The sequence below is a fragment of the Plectrocnemia conspersa genome, unplaced genomic scaffold (assembly GCF_051122295.1).
Source record: "Plectrocnemia conspersa isolate PC_06_02 unplaced genomic scaffold, ASM5112229v1 ptg000004l, whole genome shotgun sequence".
Lineage (NCBI taxonomy): Eukaryota > Metazoa > Arthropoda > Insecta > Trichoptera > Polycentropodidae > Plectrocnemia > Plectrocnemia conspersa.
In genome coordinates, this window is record NW_028277168.1 from 6763623 (window position 1) to 6786280 (window position 22658).

The 22658-nt window shown below is 30.1% G+C and overlaps 2 protein-coding genes and 1 long non-coding RNA gene across 3 annotated transcripts in view; 2 read left to right on the top strand and 1 right to left on the bottom strand.

Annotated features, from left to right (window-relative positions):
- LOC148235747 (arrestin homolog) overlaps positions 1-22658 on the top strand; it is a 107302-nt gene that overhangs the window by 61782 nt on the left and 22862 nt on the right. The window contains exon 4 of the mRNA XM_088184055.1: positions 14160-14286. Within this exon, the coding sequence (XP_088040181.1) occupies positions 14160-14286 (127 nt within the window). The remainder of the gene's footprint in view (positions 1-14159; positions 14287-22658) is intronic.
- Positions 916-4372, bottom strand: LOC148235748 (uncharacterized). The gene is made up of 3 exons (XR_015809383.1): positions 4215-4372; positions 3750-3864; positions 916-1452 (listed from the first exon to the last, which is right to left on the bottom strand). It is a non-coding gene; the product is annotated as an uncharacterized LOC148235748 (long non-coding RNA).
- Positions 15706-22147, top strand: LOC148235749 (uncharacterized). The gene is made up of 2 exons (XM_088184054.1): positions 15706-15806; positions 18743-22147. The coding sequence occupies exon 2, from the start codon at positions 18772-18774 to the stop codon at positions 21340-21342; it is 2571 nt and encodes an 856-aa protein (XP_088040180.1). The 5' UTR covers positions 15706-15806; positions 18743-18771; the 3' UTR covers positions 21343-22147.

Here is a 22658-nt window from a genome sequence, read left to right on the forward strand (position 1 = left end):
TTGAGTACTGATATTAATTAATGCCGCTGTGACGTCACTTTAGATTGAAGCGCTACCAAAATGCAAATATTGCTACAAAAGCGGCACTTTTAATTCAATTAAAGTCGAGTGAGGAAATTGGTATGGAATAAAGTGGATCAGGCCTAAAATTATATTAGCAGAATATTAACTGTTTGATAACTCGATCTACAATGACATCGTAACTTCTATAATTTAGTCCAAAAGGTATTTCTCAATTTTTAAAAATATCTATTAATTTTGTATATAATAAAATACATAATATTGCGAATAAGATTATTCGTGATTAGCTCTTCAATTTATTTTATATTATATTTGTAAAAATTTAGAGGAAATGCGAGATTTATTTCTATCTGTATACTTCTTGAGTTTCTTGTTTATATTTTCTTTATAATAAATTGTCAAAGAACATTGCGAACAATTATGAACCAACTTAAGCTTTGCCACCGCATGAAAGGCTTCTTAAATTAGTATTGTTAATATGATTTTCTAAGAAGTTATTTAGAATAAAAGGTCCGAATAAATAATTAAAATTCAATTATTAGTAAGTATGCTATTAATATTTTAAGCTATGGCGAATAAAGTTTTGATGTTATTTATGTTGCGGTTTTTGAAGGATATCTTAAATTTATTACTTGTACAACATTTTATGACGCTTAAAACTTTTAAATACAGCACTTAACATTAATGTATCATTAAACTTATTGGTAAAATAGTCAATAATGTTTTTAATAAATGGAGATATTCTATAAACTTAAAAATCTTCATGAGTACTATTGAATAAATTATCATTTAAAGCACAAAACTGAATTATTTATATATTTTAAATGATATTACGTACATAGGTTCAAGCAAAACTTTTGAGTTTTATTTGGAATGAAGCTCAAAAATATAAAATTCTAATGAATCTGAAACATTGCTTTTATACATACAATTGTTTTAATTCCATGTTAAAATATAAGCTAAATTATATTTTACCAAGCAATCTAATATGAACAATATAGTCGATTCTATTAAATCATTACTTTTTTACGGTTTGAGAACCCTAGGGGGTGTTGACTTTGTAGCCAGTGAGACTCAGGGTGGAAATAAAGTTTTTTACGTTATATTTACATATGTATGTTGCAACAGACGATTAATGGCGAGATGTTTTCTCCGAGTGGTGGTGGAGAAGCTGGCGGAGGAATGTTGTCAGTGGACGATCCTCAGATTTCTAATTGGTGTGTCAGCAAGAGTATATTCTTCGAGCAGTAGTGGAGAAGCTGGCGGTGAGATGTGTGAATCCATGATCGTATTTTATCCGCGGGCGGCGGACGTCTGCTGGTTTCTTCAAATGGCTGCTGGTGTCTGCCTTCTCCTCATTGGAGTCCAGAATCCAGGGCTGCAAAGCTTGCTGAATAATCGTAATTATGCAGAAAGCATCGTTTTTCGACTCTGTGAATATAAAATATATCGATAAAAGATTTTAATACATTAATTTAAAGTTTTGCGTTCTAAATTAAAGTAAATAATGTATGATATCCTTCATTTGCAAAAAATATTTTCATTAAATGTGCCATAAAATAGACTTCAAGTGCATATAAGTTTGTAATTTTTTCAAATATTAATAATATTGTAGTTTTTTATTTATAATTGAAAGAATTAAATCATGCCAATAAATCATATAAAGGCTAGTGATATACAAATCGTTTCAACCATTTTAGAAAAAACAGAATTCTTATCCATCAAATATCTATCGCCTTGAGAAAAGATAACGCGTGCATTCGGGTTTGTCTTCTAAACGGCCGTTCCTAATCTATTAGAAAGCCAACGGCTATTTTCCTAAAAAAAAATCTTATTGAAAAAGAAGGGAACAACAAAATCTTTTATAGATATATGAATATATATAAATAAAATTGCATGCAGAAAATGAATATAAATACGGAAACGCAAGGATACGAGAATCGCTTCCCTTCAGAGCTGTTAGACTTCCTATGAGACTCAGAAACTTATTCTACTGATATTCGCGTTTGAACTTTCACTTCGAGTTCAAGGTATCCGAACATTGAGACTTCTCTATCTTGGACTAAATCAAGAGGAGACCAACCAGAAGCAGAAGCTGCCGCTTCTCTCTTCGCATCCATTAGTCTAGCTTGATACAGAGCAAACCCACTATGGAGACACCTGCAGCGTGTATAAGCATTCACGGAAAACATTTCTCAATTGTCGTACAAAAAAAGAATAGTAACAACAACAAACTCTCTAGAACCATTGACTTGAAAGTCAGCACAGTTTTATGTAGGGTATTGTACTGTACGTTAATAAAAATAAAAAAAAAAAACAGAAAAAAGCAAAAATGTTGTAATTTATTGTAATTTTTTTTCAAAAAAGTCAAACAAAATCATGAAAACCGCTCATCTATACTCAGAAATATTTTAAACATTTAACTTTAAGGGTTAATCAATATTTTTTTCTGGCAAAACTGGGTCATTTTTTTGTCTAATTTTATAATGATCAATATTTATTACCTAAGATTATGTTTTTCTTAATATTCATAATATCGATATAAAATATAGTATATCTTTGCTTTGCGTTTAATTTGATTCAATAATTAAAACTAACGTTATTCTAAAAATAATACACGCATCGAATTTTCAGCTTTTCAGTATACACCTATACATAAATTTTGCCGTAAAAATAACATGATGTCGAATTGTGGCACTAAACTTTGATAATCCTATAAGTGAGGCACGGATCTGCTTTAAACCAGGATTAAACAGGTTTAACGAAATACACGGTAGAATAATATGATAATCAAATATAAACAGGAATGTTATCAAACTTATTTTTATGATTTAATAATATAAATAAACATTTCATTAATATCATTATTAAATCTAAATTGTAAAATGATCACGTTAAATAGTTAGACGAATATGTACATGAATGATAAGCATTTCAATATTTAATATGAAGCTTTTACTTAATTCATTAAAAGTTTGAGAAAATATTAGCAGTCTGGTTGAAAATTCTGAAGAAATTTAATTATTAAGAAAGCATATTGATATATTTATATTTAAAGTTAAATATGAAATAAGTGATATTTAATTATTTTTACGTTGAATGAAAATTAATTAACTTAACTTTGGTATGCAGATACGGAAATGTTTATATTTACTTCCAGTAATAAATTATAAGGCATGAACCACAAGTAACGAAAATAAATCTAGAGCCATAACGTCACTCTGATATAAATATATAAACATTTTTTTAGCTTAAAGTTATAATAAAATGTGTACGTTTTAATCCTCTGGCTTAATTAATAATTACAAGCTTTTTAATGAGAATTCAAGAGGACGTTTCGAGCGCACATTAATTATACAGGCACACGAAAAGTTTTGTGTTTTTTTTCTTTTCGTGTTGACGAAAAACAACCCTTTTATTGCGTGAAATGTGAAAATCTTAACGTACCCTGAATATTGAAAAATAATAAGCATTATAAAATATAGTAAAGAAGCTATACTTCTGACATAAGTTATATTATTTAACTAATAAGCTATAAAAATAAATATATATATATATATATATATATATATATATATATATATATATATATATATATAAAATATATATATATATATATATATATATATATATATATATATATATATATATATATATATATATATATATATATATATATATATATTATCATGGTTTTAATATTTACTTGACAAAATTTAAAATTCCACCTTCGTTTTGCAAGGCTTGAAGTGGAAACGTGACGATTCAATATTCAGTGCGTTACAAATTGATCTATTGCGGTTTCTCTTCAGCACGTTAGCAATTATTGAGTTATTTCCGCCCCTGGAATTTAAATTAGATTACATTATATGTAAATAATTTAAATGCGTCACAGTTTAAAAATTAATATTATTTAACCCTTAAACAGAACATTTGAAAATAAAAACATACAATAAAAAGACGCCCTCACTGATCAGTAATTCGCACAGCATTATGCTATGCATATATTATGAGATTCAAAAAGTTTAACGATTATGAGAGAAATAAATAATTAATTTAAAAAAGTATTATTAACTAATAATATTTTACAAGCAATTAATTGATTTTTCAAAGTGTTAAAAAGACAAATAACTAAAGCCATATAACATTGGCGGACGTAGTAGCTTATTGAAATTATTTATAAAATTACTTACATGTTGTTTCAAATGATAATAGGTTGACGTACAAGTCAAATGATTAGTGTTGTTCTCGCCACCGCCACTTCAGTGTTGCTAGATTCCGATCTAGCTTTTGACAATTAAATCGGCCCCCACATTATAACAAAAATTCATATTTGCAAACTATAGACCAAAAAAACAATCAATAAAATATTAGATATGCATAATTTAATATTAATAGAAATATAAGTAAACATTATTTAAGACTGTCAGAGAAAAATATTGATTTTATCAAAAATTTTCCAATTTAAAAATCACGATATTAATTCTACAAATAAATCTGTTTTTGAGGCAAAAAAATTTCAGATGAAAATGTATTACGTGTGGATCCCATATAAATCTCCAATGTCTCAAATATAAATCACTGTGACGTAACATACATCAACCGCTAGGCCTGGAAATATACAAAGTCGTCAAATAATATTGGGTATATACATCGAGCACCATATCGAATTATTTGTATACAATTCACCCTGAAGGAAATAAATAGTAACGTAAAGTATTATGAGTTGCAAAGGCATCAAACTCATAAATCAGTCACGCTAATCACCAATCACTAGATCTACATCAAGTTGTTAATTAATATTAATATTAAGTTAGAGGCTCACAATACATCAGCACTGGACCGAATTAAATTAAAAAATACATTTAAAAGTAATAAATTGCAAAACCTATGAAAAACGTATCGTTTTATAAATGGATCAATGATTTTTTTAGAAGAGAGTGCCGGAGATAACGGCAAGCAACTTTTGCGTGGATTTAAAAAATAACATTTGGCGCTTGTCCATAGACTTACAGGTGTAACAGCAGTAATCACCTGGATACAGATCAATAGCAGATCGTATCGTATATGTGTTTAGACAGCTTATGTTTGTATATGATCAATGAATTATACAAATTGTTTTTGTCATAAAAGTTAGCTCTCTTTTTATTATTGTCTGTGGAAAAAATACAATTAAATAACATTTAAAAGTACATAAAATATTTTAAATCCCCGCTTGATTAAGGATAATCCCGATAATCATATCAGCGTTTATCTTAACACAACACGGTCCGCTATTTTTTCAGAATTATATAATAAATAATATATTGCCATCTCTTGAATAAAGTTTAAATTTTCATTGCATTCGCACGAAACTCTATAAATTTAAGATATTTTTAATGCACTGACAGCAAAAACGTAATGTGTTAATATGCAAGGAAAGAGCCGCTTTTGAACTACGATAAAATTTAATCCCTGTCTTGGGATCGTTTATTTTAATTTTTCATTTGCTGTAGAAATTGCTCAGTTGCCGCAAGCCACTTTACATTTCTGCTAGATGAGCACATATATATATATATATCACTTGGTCATCAGCATTCTGCGGCGTTGGAATGTCGCGAATTAATAGGACGAAAAAATGAGGCCCAATGATTCCTTTTAGGACCACACTATAACTTTTTCCTCTAATTGCGTCTCTAATGATTTTATCTATGTTAAGCTGGGACTAAGATTAAGCCGTCATTCCGGGCAGTGTTAAAAGCCTTATCAACGCCAAAAAGAGCCATACTGTAATAGTCAATTAGAGTTACGAAACGTAAACAACCTTTGCCATCGCTTCCAGACTGAACAGGGTATTAACGTTATATGGAAATCTAGCGTTGAATAGATGAGTTTACATACACCTGGACTCTAGACTAAAATTCAATAAACACATTAAATAAGAAATAAAATCCTAGTTCATAAACAATTAGTCAGGCCTGTTTTAACTTACGCTTGTCCAGTGTGGAGTAACGCGAATAATACTAATTTTAATGAACTTAAAATTATCCAAAAGAAAGCAATAAAAATAATATATAATACAATGTTTTAAACTAATCTAAAAAAAAAATCACATCAGATAATTAATTCCAACTAAAAAAGAACATATTTTAATCATAAATCACGACAAAACTATAATTCAAATACAAAGATAAGATGCTTAAGCATACATAAAGAGGAAATAGCGTAGTCCGTAACGTCTCAGACTAGTAACTCTGAGGTTGCGGGATCGAGCCCCAGCAGCAACATTCAAATTTTTATTTATAAAAATGCGCTATTATTAAAAAAAATCGGCCCTAGCTTCAGTGACATCTATCGATTATAAATTGTATAGCATATAATAATTTATAATTAAAAATATAGATGTCACCGATTCCCAGACTTTCAGTCCGGTGGTTAATGCTTACTTGTATGTTTTCATTGACTTACTCAACTGGTACAGATTTGCCCATTATAACGCATTGGGCTTATGCCTGTCAGGTTAATTTAATAAAAATCAATAAATGTGCAATTGATTTAATGAATTGCACTTACGCCTGTCATTGATTTGGGTGCCTCGTATCCGATTTTACGATTGGTAAGTTTCCTTTTGCCAAATTGTGTGGTGCATACCCCTAAAAAATATGTTTTTATCACCAGGGGCAATGCTAAATGTATGTATATGAATGGATTTCATCTCCAAGAAAATTGACTTAAAAAAGGGGAGTTAAAATATGATTCGTTGAACTTTCTATACACCACACTCGCTTGCACTCCGATTTAACTTAAAGCGGAAGACCGTCACATTCTCCCTTAGAAAACAACGCCCAAAACATATTCAGGCGGAACTTCGACAAAGCCCTTTACGAAGTCCGTTCCTGGTCGCCTGTTAGAGACGTCTAATTTGGCTTACAATACACCCGTTAAATTTATTTTAAACACCTTTCACAAACGCTAACCTACTTTCTGCAACAAACATATATACTTATTTATTTATTTTTATTAAATTTTCCGTTGTAATCTGACAGGCGTAAGTCCAATGCGTTAAAACGGGGTAAATCTGTTCCAACTGATTGGTAATTAGATTTAATGAATACCTACACAAGTAAGTATTAACCACCAGAATGAATGCTTGGAATCGGTGACATCTATATTAATAATTATAAATTAATCTGTGTAATATAATTCATAACGATGTTAATGCAGCTGGGACCGGTTTTTAATAATAACGCATATTTTTCTAAATAAAAATTCTTATACCGCTACTGTGGCTCGATATCCTCGAAAATCAAGGTCTATGGCGAAGTTATTTCCATATATGTTACTGTACCTTACATTCAGAAACACAACTTATTAATTAGTACAAGAGCAATTTTCCAACTTCAAATGGCAAATTTGGTCTAACCCGGCAGTCACTTCTATGCCCTAGGAGTCAACTCGAGACGACCTGGACACTATTTGAAAAAAACTGATTTACAAATGATTTTACAAATAAACTACATATAGATACAAAAAAAACATTTTCAGCTGGAATAATAATTTGTAAGCATATAGTAATTTATAATTTGTTAATTAAGTAAACGTACGCACATTTAATATTCTTCTTGTCAGTAAGTATTTTTCTATTAATATTAACTTTAAAAAGCTTCTTTTTACTTCAGGTATCGGTAACAAATTTTTAAAGCATTTGTATAATCCGAAAATAAATTGAAAATTACAAATATTTGTATATCGTTCTAAAAGTGTAAAGCTTGTTAAGTTTTCGCAGCAGACATGTCGGATAAACTTTTTAAATCATCGAAAGTATTTTTTTGTAATCCACTTATGTATGTACGAAATTTTATTTTAATGTTCTTCCAGTAGCTTAAATTCTTCTATACACATTTATCCAATTATAAATTGCACGTAATCGTGTCTTCTTCATTATATTCATTTAGAATTTTCTTATTGTTTCCTTAAAGTTTGCTGGAAAGATATATTGAATTAAAAACATCGCTGCTCTCAATTCTTTAATTCCATGATTTTCTTCCGTTTGTTTTACATACTTGTTTGCTAACTTTATCAATAACAAGCAACAAGTCGTACCATATTATATTTGCCGGAATAAATTCCAAATTTATTTCGTTATCCTATAACGATTGCGCCTCACATTTGATGTTTCAATCCAGATGTTTCTTTCAACTTCCCGGATGTTGAATAAATTATATCTGACAATTTTAACTGATTGAAGTCAGCATATACCATCTTTCACTCAAGATGGAAAATAAAGTATGTATATGTTACAGTGACTGTACATTTTCACTTGTAGAAATACATTTCTATTAGCGAAAATATATTTTAAATGCTGCTCCAAAATGTCGATGAAACTCAATTTAACAGTTACGAAACGAAACCTAACCTAATGCAAGTCAAAAACAATAGTTTGTTTCAGAACTTTTATTATTTCAAATTGGGTTTAATTAATTCGTTTAAACTTCAAATGGATGTTTTAGAATTGTAACAGTGAATGTCTTTTTTTCAATTAATAATATTTATAACGAATATTATTTCACTAACTAAGTCAGTTAAAATGTATCAAACAATAGATTTATAATTTCACTTACATCTGATATGTCGCCCAACAACTATTTTTCAAAACGAAATTTACTATTGGCTATTACTATTTATTAAATTAAATTTTCACTATTAGAAATATACCTGTGAAAATGTATTCTAATATGATTTTACTGAAATAGCAGTGAAAATATATTTTTACCAGTAACACACATTTAAGTAACCAGGGCCGGTCCGTGTGATATTTTCCCTTTCACACGGGAGTGAGTGAGAGATAAATGTAAAAATATCCATGATTGAATTAAAACTGTGCTGTGTACGTAGTTAAAAAAATCTATCGGATTTTTGGAGTGGGTGTGTGTCAGAGTAATTGCAAATCTTTTTAAATATTCTCAATGAGCAGCTTGGATGAACAAGCAAATGCGTAATTTAAATCAATTTGGCCGCATAGTTGTACTCTACCTATCAAATGTACAACTTTTTAATGAGCATACGTATTTTTTTAGAGTGGAAATACATATATTTTTCACAAGTTACTAAAAAATAAATGGTTATTTTTAAAATAAAATGTTTCTAAATAATTATTTGCATCGTTTATCCAAATGTATTATTTCCGCGATGTGGTCGTTAAGTTTACCGCCGTGAAATTCTAACAACAATGAATAATTTATATTGGATACAGGGAGTTTATCAGGCAATGGCCGCAAATACGCGCGTTTAGGTCACTTTCGATTTGAGTTAGCGCATAATGTATTCAAGGGGACGATACACGCTCGACACCACGTACCGTGTGAATTGGCGAATGTGCGAGCCGCGCTTTGCCCTCGACCTTAACCCCTTTTCGAAATGGGGTCGAATAAATCGACTATTTTCCCGCGCCTTGGGCAATACATCGTCGTGTCCTTGTATACTACTTCCTTCTTACTGTTAGAACACCTGTATATATAACGCCATGGCAGTTGCGTAGCCAGAAGCGCCAAATTCCAAGTTTTGACATTATGAAGGAATTGAAAAGGGGCGAATATTGAAATATACACAAATGAATTTCCCTTGGTAGACAAAAAAAAAATTAAATACAATTCAGAAACAAAATTTTAAACAAATATATTATATATGACTCCACTATAAGGTATTTTTTTTTAATAACCTTATTGTGATGATACTAAATTTGTTCTAATGACTTATTAAAAAAAATTCCAATTACTGATTCAGTAATTTTTGACTTATTAAGAACAAGACTATTATTCTTGCCGGCGTTTTACAAGTGCACATGCCGATTATCAATTTAGGTGGATTAAAAGCAACTGCAGAATAAACAGACCTGAACAAATGAGTCAGTCACAATACAAATAAATGCACTGTCAATATCATGGAATATGCAGCAGCTACCTGAGCTCGAGATTACGCAGTCAATATAAAGTTACAGCATTGTCTGATCGATTGTTTTTTTTTAATTATGTACGATACGCAAAAGAAAATAAGTATTAGATATTAAACAGACAATTGTCTGTTTCTAGCACCAATCATCACATTGGCCAGAACAAGGACGTCATACCAGCTTTTTTCAGGGGGGGGGCAAAAGTTGGCAAGTCTGAGGTATTTTTTTTTAAATTTCGACTTATTCGAATTTCGGTAATTCGTATTAGCATAATTTCGTATTTTTTTAAATATTTTTATTCATAGTATTTCATTAAATTACATGTGTATTTCTTAAAAAATTTAAGGGGGCAAATTCCCCCCACCTGCCCCCTTCCTCTCCAATATACGATAAAAAAAAGCTCACTACACGGCATAGTAAAATCACTCCATCCAGAAATATCTGGATAATCTAAAACTTAGCACATTTTCACTTCGCTTCTGACTTGAAACATACGCTAATACAACCGAACTTCCACCAAGCAAAGATACACCAAATATCGACAAAATGACTCTTTAAAATACCAAAAAATTAACCGCTTTCTACTTTACGTCACAGCTTAATATAAAATAAAAAAATTGGTAAATTTTAATTATAATTGTATTTAACCTAAATTCATTCTCTGTTTGGGTTGTCCTGTCCTGTCAGTACTTTACAACAAAAGTTGGTAAAAGCGTTTATTTTTTAACTGCTTTTTCTTCGGGTATTCGACCTACATTTCCCTCTCTGACCAGCATTTGATCACGTCAATCTTTTTTAGATGTCGGAGGCTGATAGGAGATTAACCCTCATCAGGTTTGCAGACTTTGGTTTGAATAAAGTTATGCCCTATACGCTTTTTAAACTATTTTGAATTTTACAATAATAATTAATTGTAATAAAAATAATCCTAATTTAAATTTAAAAAATACCAATCAAACGATAATATAAAAGAGTAATGATGATATTATCTAGCATGTATATATGTACAAATAAACATATGTGTAAATCTGAATAAGGTAACAAATAGCAGGCTGAATAAGATAACAAATAAATTGCTATCTCCGCTTACTAACATTTATTTGATTTTGGTAATATACCAAAATCAGTTGCCTGAGGAGGCAACTCGAAAAGTTGGCGTTTCGATTAAAAGCGTTTTTGAGGTCCCTCTTTGAAGAATGCTTTAAATAAGGAGGGATCTTTAATTTGGATAGCTAATCAAGAACGAGAGCTCAACAAAAGGTGTGCAATGGCGATTTAAATAAATCCTGCCGTCATGGCAAAAAAATAAGTACGCTATCATCTCTGCCCTAGTCGACGATTCTAGATCAACTGTGCGGTGTTGCTCACAATCCTCTCTGAAGCCTGGCGAAAGTAAGGAGACTTTTGTAAGCACCTTGATAAGACAACAATTATCTCTCTTGTAAACCAGTTTTAAAGTGGTTTCAAGAAACTTTAGAAAGCCATTTAAAATTCAGTTATTTGAAACGTTATCTAATTTGCCGAACGAATTTGCTGCACTTTCTAAATAAAATAAAAACGTTTAAAAATATATATTATAATATTATTTTGGGAAACAATACAATAATTATGCAAATTTGGTTTTTTCTAGGGAATGGTATAAACGATTCCCTTTTTTTTAGAATGTTGCTGCTTTAGTTCTACCTGTGTTTTATGGTAATCTTAAAATATGCGCGTAAGCGCGCTGAACCCGATTTTGTTCCAATATCCTACAAATCCAAAATATGTGATGTGCATAAATCTGATGGGATTTGAAATTTAAATTTATAGGTGTATTACAAAACAAACTCTCAATAAAAAGCACACAAAAAAATAGAGAAAAAATATTATGTTATTATAATCACAATACAATTAAGCCTAAAAACTCATACATATTCAATGAAACACCAACATTTACACAAATAGTAAATATAGTATTAATTATTAACGTTTTTGCCATAACTTTATATATATATAATATTTCAAATATAATTAGTTCTTAGAAATAAGGGATAATGTAAAATCTTAAACATTTTTAATTATTTAATTATCTATTTTTTTTATAATTTAATTAAGAAATGCTGAAGTTTCAAACACAATACATAATAAAGATTACATGGCAAATAATTTTGATAATATTGATTTATTGGATTTTTTTATACTGCTTCTACTAGCTTTATATTATCTTATTAAAATTTAAACATAATTATAATTTTAGTATTTTTAAGAAAACCATAAAAAATATTAAATCAAATTTATTACAATATATATAGTTTATGTTCATATCAGCATATCCTTTCGACGTTTCTTAGAAGTTCATTTAAGTTTACGCTAAAGAATAAAATATAAGTCATTTAATTAAAAGTTATTTTTAATTAATCTTATCAAGTGTTATTTAATAGAACCAGGTTAATTGAAACGAAACAGTTGGAATATTTAAACTTGTTTTTCACCTGGGATTAAATGTATAATGTATTGTAGAAAAGTATTTTATTAAATAAAAGTAATAAATTTACTTTCTTAGCAATAATTTTATAATTATTTGGAACAATCGTCCAAAGTCATATTATAATACGTATAATAAAAAAAGATTAACCGGAAGGTATCGATATGTGTTATCCATAAAATATAGCAACTTATTTATTTAAATTCAATTAGGACCATCGTAACTTAACAGGTTACCCCAATGTGTGACAATGCTCAAAAAACAATATATAGAATTATTACAATTCACATAAAATATAATACAAGTAAGATTTAAAATAATACATAGAAAGACATAGAGATTAAATATATCAATGTGCAATACCAGCGTATTAATGAGCCAGATTGCGACAGCAATCAGCGAGTCGACTAGTGCGGACGTCCTGGCTCTAACGAGCAACAAAAGAAGACGCGATCGTGATTCTCAAAGACGTTCCGAATCCAATACGATGATTGATGTCTGTGATATGTATATGTGATTTATTTATATTATTTTATTTTAATTATTTCACATTTAATATTTATTTTGTAATATTGCAATTTTATTACTTATTGCTAATATTTAACATGTTTTAAATGTTTAGTGAAGCATATTTAGTGACTATTAGACTATTTGGGTAAAAATATGTCTGAATGGAGATAAAAATATACAAATAGTAGAAATAATTTTGTGTATGCAATACCTGCTTTTGTTTTTATTTCGCCAGTCATCCCTATCAGAAATAGGGCGCGATAATTTCTCTGTTATATAACGGAATTACTGGGAGCTGTTAGGTACCATTAAACGTACCTGAGATAAAGCAAATGTATTCCTTTTATATTGACACGTTGCGCATATCGTACAAAAATATCATGCAAGTTAAATTAAATTTTTAAAATTTATAATATTATTTTACTATCCTACCCCGATAAAATTATTTATGTTAATCCCCTATAATGAACATCATTTTATTCTCCGCTTCTGCTTTCAAGCAATGTGGGCATTGTCGTTTTCATGGTTCTAAGCCATGGATATATTGTTTTCAACAAATGAGATGTACGGATTTAAAAATATTTTATTTTATAATACCAGTAGTACCGAAAGTCCATTTTTGCCCCAATACCGGTATTACCGGTATCAATACTACTGGTATTGCAATCTCTGATTTTACTCTTTAAAAAAATTATATTTCTTAATAAATTAATAGATAATATAATTTTGATAATATATATACATATATACATACATACATACATATGTAACAAGCATAATTTTATATAAAAAAATATATTTAATCAAGACTTGAAACGGCGATACGAACAAAGAGATATTTTTGCGATATTACATAAAGTAATTAGTCAACCTAATATATTTTTAATTATATTTTTATGATATCATGTTTTGTATTCTTATTGCTTGATTATATTGTACGATTTTTTATACACAAAGAGAACGAGCAATAATGTCACTTGAGGGGATATTTTGTAGAAAATGAATAATAAAAAAATAACGACAAAATTTTACGTACACGCTTCCATTCTTCGCTTTCAATAGCGTTTTTTTATTTAGTGTATTATATATAAAATCCATTGATAAAATATGGCTTTCGAAGGGTTAATACTTATTAAAGTATTTGGACGTTTAAGGGATTAATTTACCAAAGCTATTCGCGGCCCGAGATGAGAAACTTTTTTAATAATTAATCGAATTTCAAAAATTAATCCACAGATACGGAAGAGAGGACGAAGAAGTTATGGGATTAAAATTTTGCAACGAAGCTGTGATGTCGCTGGCTCAGTTATATCCGCCGCTCGGTAATGCCACTGGACGATCTGAACCGAACACTCCTTTACAAGTAAGTTTTACTTCCACTTTTATTAAAAACTTAGAAATACACAGACACACAAGTAAAGTGCCTAATTGATTTTCAACATTCAATATCATTTAAAACTTTCGAAAATATAAATCAAACAATAAAAGACAAGGGCGTGATTTGATTGCAAGAAAGTTGCTAAAGAGATATTGATTAAGTTTACTTACAATGAAAGCTTGCTGAGGTTATATATATATAAAAAAGAGAAAAGGAACCACTACATATAAATCTCAAATACTTACTAAGTTTTTTAGAAATATCATCAAAAGATTTTGAAATATTGCTAATGCAAAAAATACAATAAAACCCAACCAAACCAAAGAAAAATAAGACCTTATCACCAATTCACCTTTTTACAGGAAAACGTTAAAATCGAATTAATAAAAATGGTAAAAAATAAAGTTAAGTCAAGCTTACAAGAATAAAATATTTTAATCAGGTTAATAATAAAAATATGTAATACGTGTCTGTTCTCGTCGTAGTACAACGTCACGTAGTCTCCAAATCGTCTCTAAGATTGATTTGAACTTTTGGGAATTTGATGACTGCTTTTAGCTAGACCTAGTCAGGTGATCGTATTGAAGCTGCTGCTTTCTCGGGTTTCGGTTCAGTGAACTCGCACCGAGCATTGTTTCAAATTAGAAGTTAAGTGGTAATTCTGTATGTAATGGTTTAGTACGGTAATCCTAAGGCTAATATACTCTTAATAATCAAGGTAAGTTCTATGTCCCTTCCAGTTCTTCGCACGCCCAATCCCGATGATACGGGGCGGAACCAAACTCTTTTTTGTTATCTATTAAAGATCTTATTAGATTTTAATCTGCATAATACATTCTATGAAATATATCGTTTTCAGTGCCTGTTTTAATGCACTTGTTCAAAACATAAATTTTATTTTTTATCTCTATCCAACATTTAAATAAATCAATTAACTGTATGATATTATTTTAGCATCTATATAAAATCTTCTATCTAAACAATAAGGTCTATGATCCCATAGGAATGTTTGCTAAGTCTGATTTTAATAGTAAAAGATATAATAATAAACTGCTGTTGTGATCTTTGCTGATAGTACTGTGGGGGGGGGGGCTATTCATGATACTTAAATAACACACAAATGCCACATGAAGGTGGTACGAAATATTTGTAGGACAAAAGATCGCCTTAAAAAAACATTAGAGTGGTTATATTTATTAACTATCTTTATATAACGACAACCTAATAGTTATAAAAGTCTAGCTGACTACGTATTTATTTAATAAATACTTAATTTATTTTTGGTTATAATAATAAATATCAAAACCATAAATGAATATTATTAAAAATTTGTTTTGTTGTATTTAAATATTTTTACAAATTAGAAAAATAGTAATACTGCGCATGGTCAATAATCGGTGTGTTACGGTTGCGCGCCGACCAACGCGAAGTTAGCAACTAACCGAGTTATGGTTGTCGCACGTCAAAGAATTTCTCTGTATTTTTGTGTCTTTATGCACTCGAAGGTGAGAATATACATATGTTTCTGACTGTTTATTGTGCAATTAACTCCTTCCGTTTAATCATTTAGAACGTTGCGTTACAAGCGTTTCACTGTTCTTTTCTTTTATTTTTCTCTCTGTTTTATAGGTTATTTAAAATGTATGTAATAAAGTAGACCTTGTCGTTTCCGCGTTGCATGCGGAGAAACCGCATGCATTATTATAACAACCGCGAATAATGTGCATTTATAAATATCATTTGCGACCAATATTATACTACTATACAATCTTACATTTCGATGCGATTGAATACGCCCCTAATTTATATGGCTTCATAGTGCATTTCAAATCCTTTACATATATAATCATTTTGCCACAAAGATAAAATGACTCGATTTATCTTAAACTCGGTACTATCATTATTTTCCCCCTATAGTGATGCTATACTTTTGATATCGCCAAATTTATTTTTAACAGTTTTGTGTTGACAAAATATACCAAAATATTTTTTTAAATGACCAATTTATAATAAAAAAATTTTTAACTAGAAAAAATATTTTTTTTTATGTAAATCGATAAAAATAAGTTACATTTATTACTAATTAAAGATGGTGACGTATGTTTCTAGATAGCAGAATTTTCGGTATATATATAAAATAACTCGTGTACAAGTTTTGATCAATTTTAACGATAATTTTTAATCAAAAATTATTCATTCATTCTTCGATATTGATGTTATCTCATTTAAAATAGATATAATAATTAAATACGTATGCCAGTGTTTCTTGTGATATGCAAAACATCTGTGAATTTTGATTATCAAAATGACGAAAAGCTACAAAATAATAATCCTTATTGGCCGTACACCTGTTGATAAGAATTCGCAGTCGACTAAATCGATATAATCAAATGACACAGTAAAAAGAACCCCAATATTTGCCCAAACTTGACTTGCTTATTTTTTAGTCTTGTGTATTCAAGACGCTTCCATTGAGACAGTTGGACCTTTCTTTCAATATCGTAGCCATATTATTGAAATTTTGCAACTATAGAAAATAGCAACAACAAAAAAACACTGATCTTAAAGCCGTATAAGTAATAGTTTTTTATTAATAAAATTTTGCGCAAATTCTATTTCCACCCCCGTCAGCTTTACTTACATTTTTTTATAAATATAAATAAAAAACAATTTAAAAGTTTTTTTATAATAAAAATTTTGCGCAATATACCCCTATCAGCTTCAATTATATGAATCAAAGAACGAATTAAAGATTGTTGTCAGATAAGACATTCATTATTTGTACGGTTGATATACATAATTCTAAACATTAAACATACCGCACATAAGACGGTTTACTAATTTATCTGATATTTGCAGTCATGTGAATCTTTGATAAATAGATGATAAGAATTATTAGTCCTGAAATCACATAAAAATTTTCCTATTTATTTTATAAGATTGTACCTATCAATGTTACACTACCGTATTTCAAACATCAACGGGTCACTATTACTAGATGAGCAAAAAACTTCATACGGTAAATTTAGGAGGCATCCAGAAGAAGTCAATCAATGACGATATTTTGACAAAGACAATGTCCTAGATTTATTGTTCCAAATGAAGATTAAAATAATTTGTAATTAAAATATTTATTATGCCGGGGTATTTGAATGCTTTGGTTTAGCTAATCGATAAACATGGTTATCGTGTAAGCAGTACTCTGATTATTTTTTCGGTCAATTAATTAAGATAATAATAATAATGTCGCTGTTGTTTTTTCTCTTGGTAATACCAGTATTGAACATTCTGGTATTATTGCAATCCCTACATATAACCTATACTTTGAAATTTGTCTCCAAATTTATTTACAATAAGTTAGCAATGAACGTAATTTGTGAAACTGATCAAAATTTGCACTACCTCTTGATTTAATTTTAGTATTGTCATTCAAGTGAAAATATCTTAATATTCTTAAAAAAGGCTTCAGTAGAAAATTTGGTTTTTAGACCAATACAGTCTCAAACTTAGTATATAGTGAAACCCCATAATAATTGAAAAACTATTTAAAAACTTTCACTTATGAATATAAAGATGTATTCAGGTGATTGCTTTCATTCAGAATCAGATTAAATATTATTTTCGTAAAATAAATACTAAATATTTTATATGGAAATGAAATATCTACTGGTATATTGTGTGAAAACTGCTTTTTTATACTCTCCTGGCCTAACATTTATTTTATAATTATATCTAGCAGGAGATGGTTCACTAAACTCCTGACTTCTGCTATCCTCGTTTTGCAAATTAGCTTCAATGGGAAAGGAAGTATGGGATCCATCAAAATCATCTTAAGCATTTGAGTCTCATCTGATGTCTAAATCTACGGCTTGTTCATCAGTTATAAAATCGGCAAAATGTCTTGATCTATCCCTAAAATAATTTTTGTATGGTCTCTTTGGTGCATTATTTTACAAGCCAGATTTTTATTTCTGGTTGCTTCTGTACAGAACCGCATAGGAACCATTGTATGATATCTACTGCTTATTTAACACCATAACAATAATTATCATATTGTAAAAAATACATTTTATATTGGGGATTGTACTTACAAGATCAAATTAAAATTAAGGTTCTAAAACTCGGCTTCCAATGAACACAGTATATTATACGTTATATAATACATCATAAAAGTATAATAAAAATGATTTTTTTTTTCTATTAGGGCTGAATGATTATGACTTACCAAAAATTTTAAAAAACAAAATCGATATCACGCCACTTATTGAGAAAAACTAATGATACAGTTCGAGTCAACATGTAAATTGAATTAGTAGCAAAGTGCAATTTGCAAAATAGTAGTAACGTTGTAATATCATTGAAAGTGCTTGTGACGTAACATTTTTCTTTTCTATAACCCTTCGTTCTTTATTGATATTTTGTTTTTATTTTTTCTTTGCAGTATTAAAAGTTTATATGAGAGAATTTTGAATGGATACACCGAGCGAAATACTCGTATCGAGTGATACGCCCCCGATTAAACCAATGTCTTCTAAAAAAGTAAAAGACGCTCAAGACTCGGAGAAGAAGAAAAAGAAGCGGAAGCACAAAAAGCATTTGAGAAATAGTGATAGTGAAGACAACTCCAAAAGACGCAAGAAGCATAAAAAAAAAGATAAAAAGAAAACTTCCAATACAAACGACGTCGTAAAACAGGACACATCTCTGACGCCTAAGAACAGTAACTCTACGGAAAATTTCACTCCAGACATTATAATCAGAGACGACAACAGCGTTAAAGAAGTTGAGAAAGTTCATAGTAAAAGTTCTAAGAACAAATGTGATGAACTATCTTCTGGTGAATTGACGGCTGAAGAAGAAGATCAAATTAATTTAGATGACTTGTTACAACAAAGAGCTGTTATTGAAGCTCAATTGAAAGCATATTGTCCTGAGAAGCGTGAAAATTTTCTCATCGCTAAAGACCGTAGTCCTAGAACGCCACCTCCAACGAAAAAAATTGCCGACAATAATAATTATAAACTGAGCGACGAAAAGAAAGTTAAGTTAATCAAAGGCGAAAGAAATAGCCCATCTAAATACAAGCCAGAGTCTAAGACTATTAGTAGTTACGATAAAATTAAGCGAGCTATGTCAATGTTAGACGATGATGAAAAATTTAAAATCAAACATAGAAGAAACACCGATTCATCTACTGAATCCAATAAATTTAAAACAGACAGAAGAGATAAAGAAAATTTGCGATTTTCAAGGGAGCGAGAGTCTCGTAGGCGGCGTTTGGAAAGAGATCATCGTCGAGATGATGAGTTAGATTTCAAACGCAGAAGACGCAGCAAAACCCCCATAGAATTAGAACGTCGCAAAGATGATAGGTATGGCGATAGAGATAAGGGAAGAAGAAGGGAATCTAGTCGTAGAGATAGATCCAGAAGCCGCGACGATCGCAAAGATTCTAGATATTCTAGAAAGTTATCTACCTCACGCGATCGATATTCTTCGAGTAAACGTAAGCAGAGATCGGAAGATAGAGATGTTAAAAATCCGAAATCGGGTTATGATAAAAATAAGTATTCTAAAATCAGAATAAAAAAAATCGATTTAACGAAATCTTCGAAGGAAAATGGAGACAGCTCTAGTGAAAATGAATTTAACGTCGATCTGGAAGATGAATTAACCGAAGATCAGATAATCGAACTTCGTAGAAAACGACGAGAAGATCTATTAAAACGACTGGCTGTCGAGAAAGACGACCCGAAAACGATCACCGATCAAGACGACGAGTCGAGAACTCCACCGGCACATATCAAAAAATCGGAGGAAAAGTCTTCTCCGGAACATGGAAAAACAAAAAGTGAAAATAACAATAGAGACGTAGACGATCAAAATAAGCTTTCAGACAAAGAGTCGAACACTAACGATTGGGATATGTTCGCCGAAAGGAACCACTTTGATGAAAATAAAGATTTTCTCAAGACCAGTTCTTTGAATAATTCTGAAAATCCTGCACTGAATGATAATTGGGATGATTCTGATGGATATTATAGAGTTCGTTTAGGAGAAATCTTAAAAAATAGATATTTGGTTTACGAGCTCAAGGGAGATGGAACTTTTTCTAATGTAGTGAGAGCTAGGGATCGTGAACATTCTGATGAAGATGTAGCAGTAAAAATTATCAGGAATAATGAACTAATGCGCCAAACTGGACTAAAAGAGTTGGAAACTTTGAGGACCTTAAATAAAGCTGATCCGAAAGATAAAATGCACTGTGTTCGACTCAAACACTCGTTTTTCTACAGACAGCACTTATGTCTTGTGCTCGAACCGCTTGCAATGAACCTTCGTCAGGTTCTAAAAAAATATGGCGCTGGATGCGGCTTACACATGAAAGCGGTACATAGTTACACTAGGCAATTGCTGTTGGCTTTGAGTCTGATGAAGAAATTAGGCATTTTACACGCCGACATAAAACCTGATAATATTATGGTAGATGAAAATAAAGTAAATTTGAAATTATGCGACTTCGGCTCTGCCATCAACGCTAACAGCAACGAAGTGGCTCCATATCTAGTATCTAGATTTTATAGATCTCCAGAAATAATTCTTGGCATAACGTACGATCACGGTATCGACATTTGGTCAGCCGCTTGTACAGTTTTCGAACTATACACAGGAAAAATACTGTTTAGCGGTCAGTCCAACAATCAAATGCTAAAGTTCATGATGGATCTGAAAGGCAAAATTCCTAATAAAGTGATCAAAAGGGGACAGTTCAAAGATCAACACTTTGACCAGAACTTGAACTTTTTATATAGACAAGTAGACAAGGTCACTGAAAAGGAAAAGATTGCCACAATTACGAGTATAGTGCCCACTAGAGACTTGGGGACTGAACTGACGGGTATGAACTCGGTGTTTCAAGACAAAATAGGCAAAGTAGAAGAGTTGAAGAATCTGCTCGACCAGATGATGATATTGGACTCTTCCAGACGAATTTCAGTAAATCAAGCGCTACAGCATCCGTTTTTCAAAGAAACTGCATAAATAAAGTGAACTGTGAACTTGTGGTATTGATATTTAATATCACTTAATTGCGCGTATATTATTTAAAACACTTTACCAGTGAAGAACTATTATTATTAATCGAATAAACGACCATATTGAAAAATTAATATATATATATATATATATATATATCAGTCCATATATGCGGTCGATTCAAAACGCCACCAGCATGCACGTTTGATCGGCTATAAACATTAGCGAATATAAACACGATCACGTGATCGGCTGAGTCGCTCGCCATCAACGGTTCATGCTGGTGGCGTTTTGAATCTACCGCATCTATGGACGGCAAGCCACTGATATGTATACATAAGAACTATTGGTGTAGATAGTTTATAAAACTTAAGATAAAAAAATGTACCTTTGAATTCGTTTTTAATGCTGTTTCATGAGATCTATTTTTAAATGTGTAATCTGTTATTTAAATAATTTGTGTATGGTTATATCAGGGTTAAAAATTCCATTTAAAAATACATTATTTTATTTTCTAAATTCACATTTATTATGCAGCAGCATTTCTCAACATTGTCAAATTCGTCCATGTAATTATTTTTTATAATATAAAACGCAGAAATATCCATCTATATTGTTTATAAAAGAAATTTGCATTTGCAAACATATTTATTATGGTTCGTGATTACTACTTTTTTTTTTTTTATTGTATAATAGTTTTAAAATGTGTGTATTATTATTTAAGTTATGGTTTTATCGGATAAATGCGGATCTCCGCCCGAATGTCACTATTTTTGTTAAAAAATACAATAAAACAAATTGTTTAAAATTACCTATATCTACTTTTATTCAACATGAATCCTTTAGAACATTATTTATATATGATTCTGCGCTAACTATCAAACTTCTATTCCGTGTTGGAAAAATACTGATACAAAACGTCACTTATACATAAATAAGAACAGAAGATTAATTGTGAAATATGTTTCAATGGCGGATATACAAAATAAACTGTGAGAATAAATCTCCCTGTATTTATAAATAGTAATTTCCCTTGAGGTTTCCTTTTAGAAGAAACAATTGAGATACATAGGACAAAGGATAAAATTTATGTGATTGTATTGTATTTAAAACGATAAGATTCTATCAAAAAAAAACTTAACCTCATCATTAAATTAGTACTTAATTCACATATTCTTTTGAAAAGCCACTTTTTGCACAATTGAAATCTTGCTTACGAAATATACGACGTTATTAGATTTCGATGAAAACCTATTTGATATATTCCATGGTAAAATTATATCTGCAATTGCGCAAGTAATAATAATATGGTGAGTGAAAAA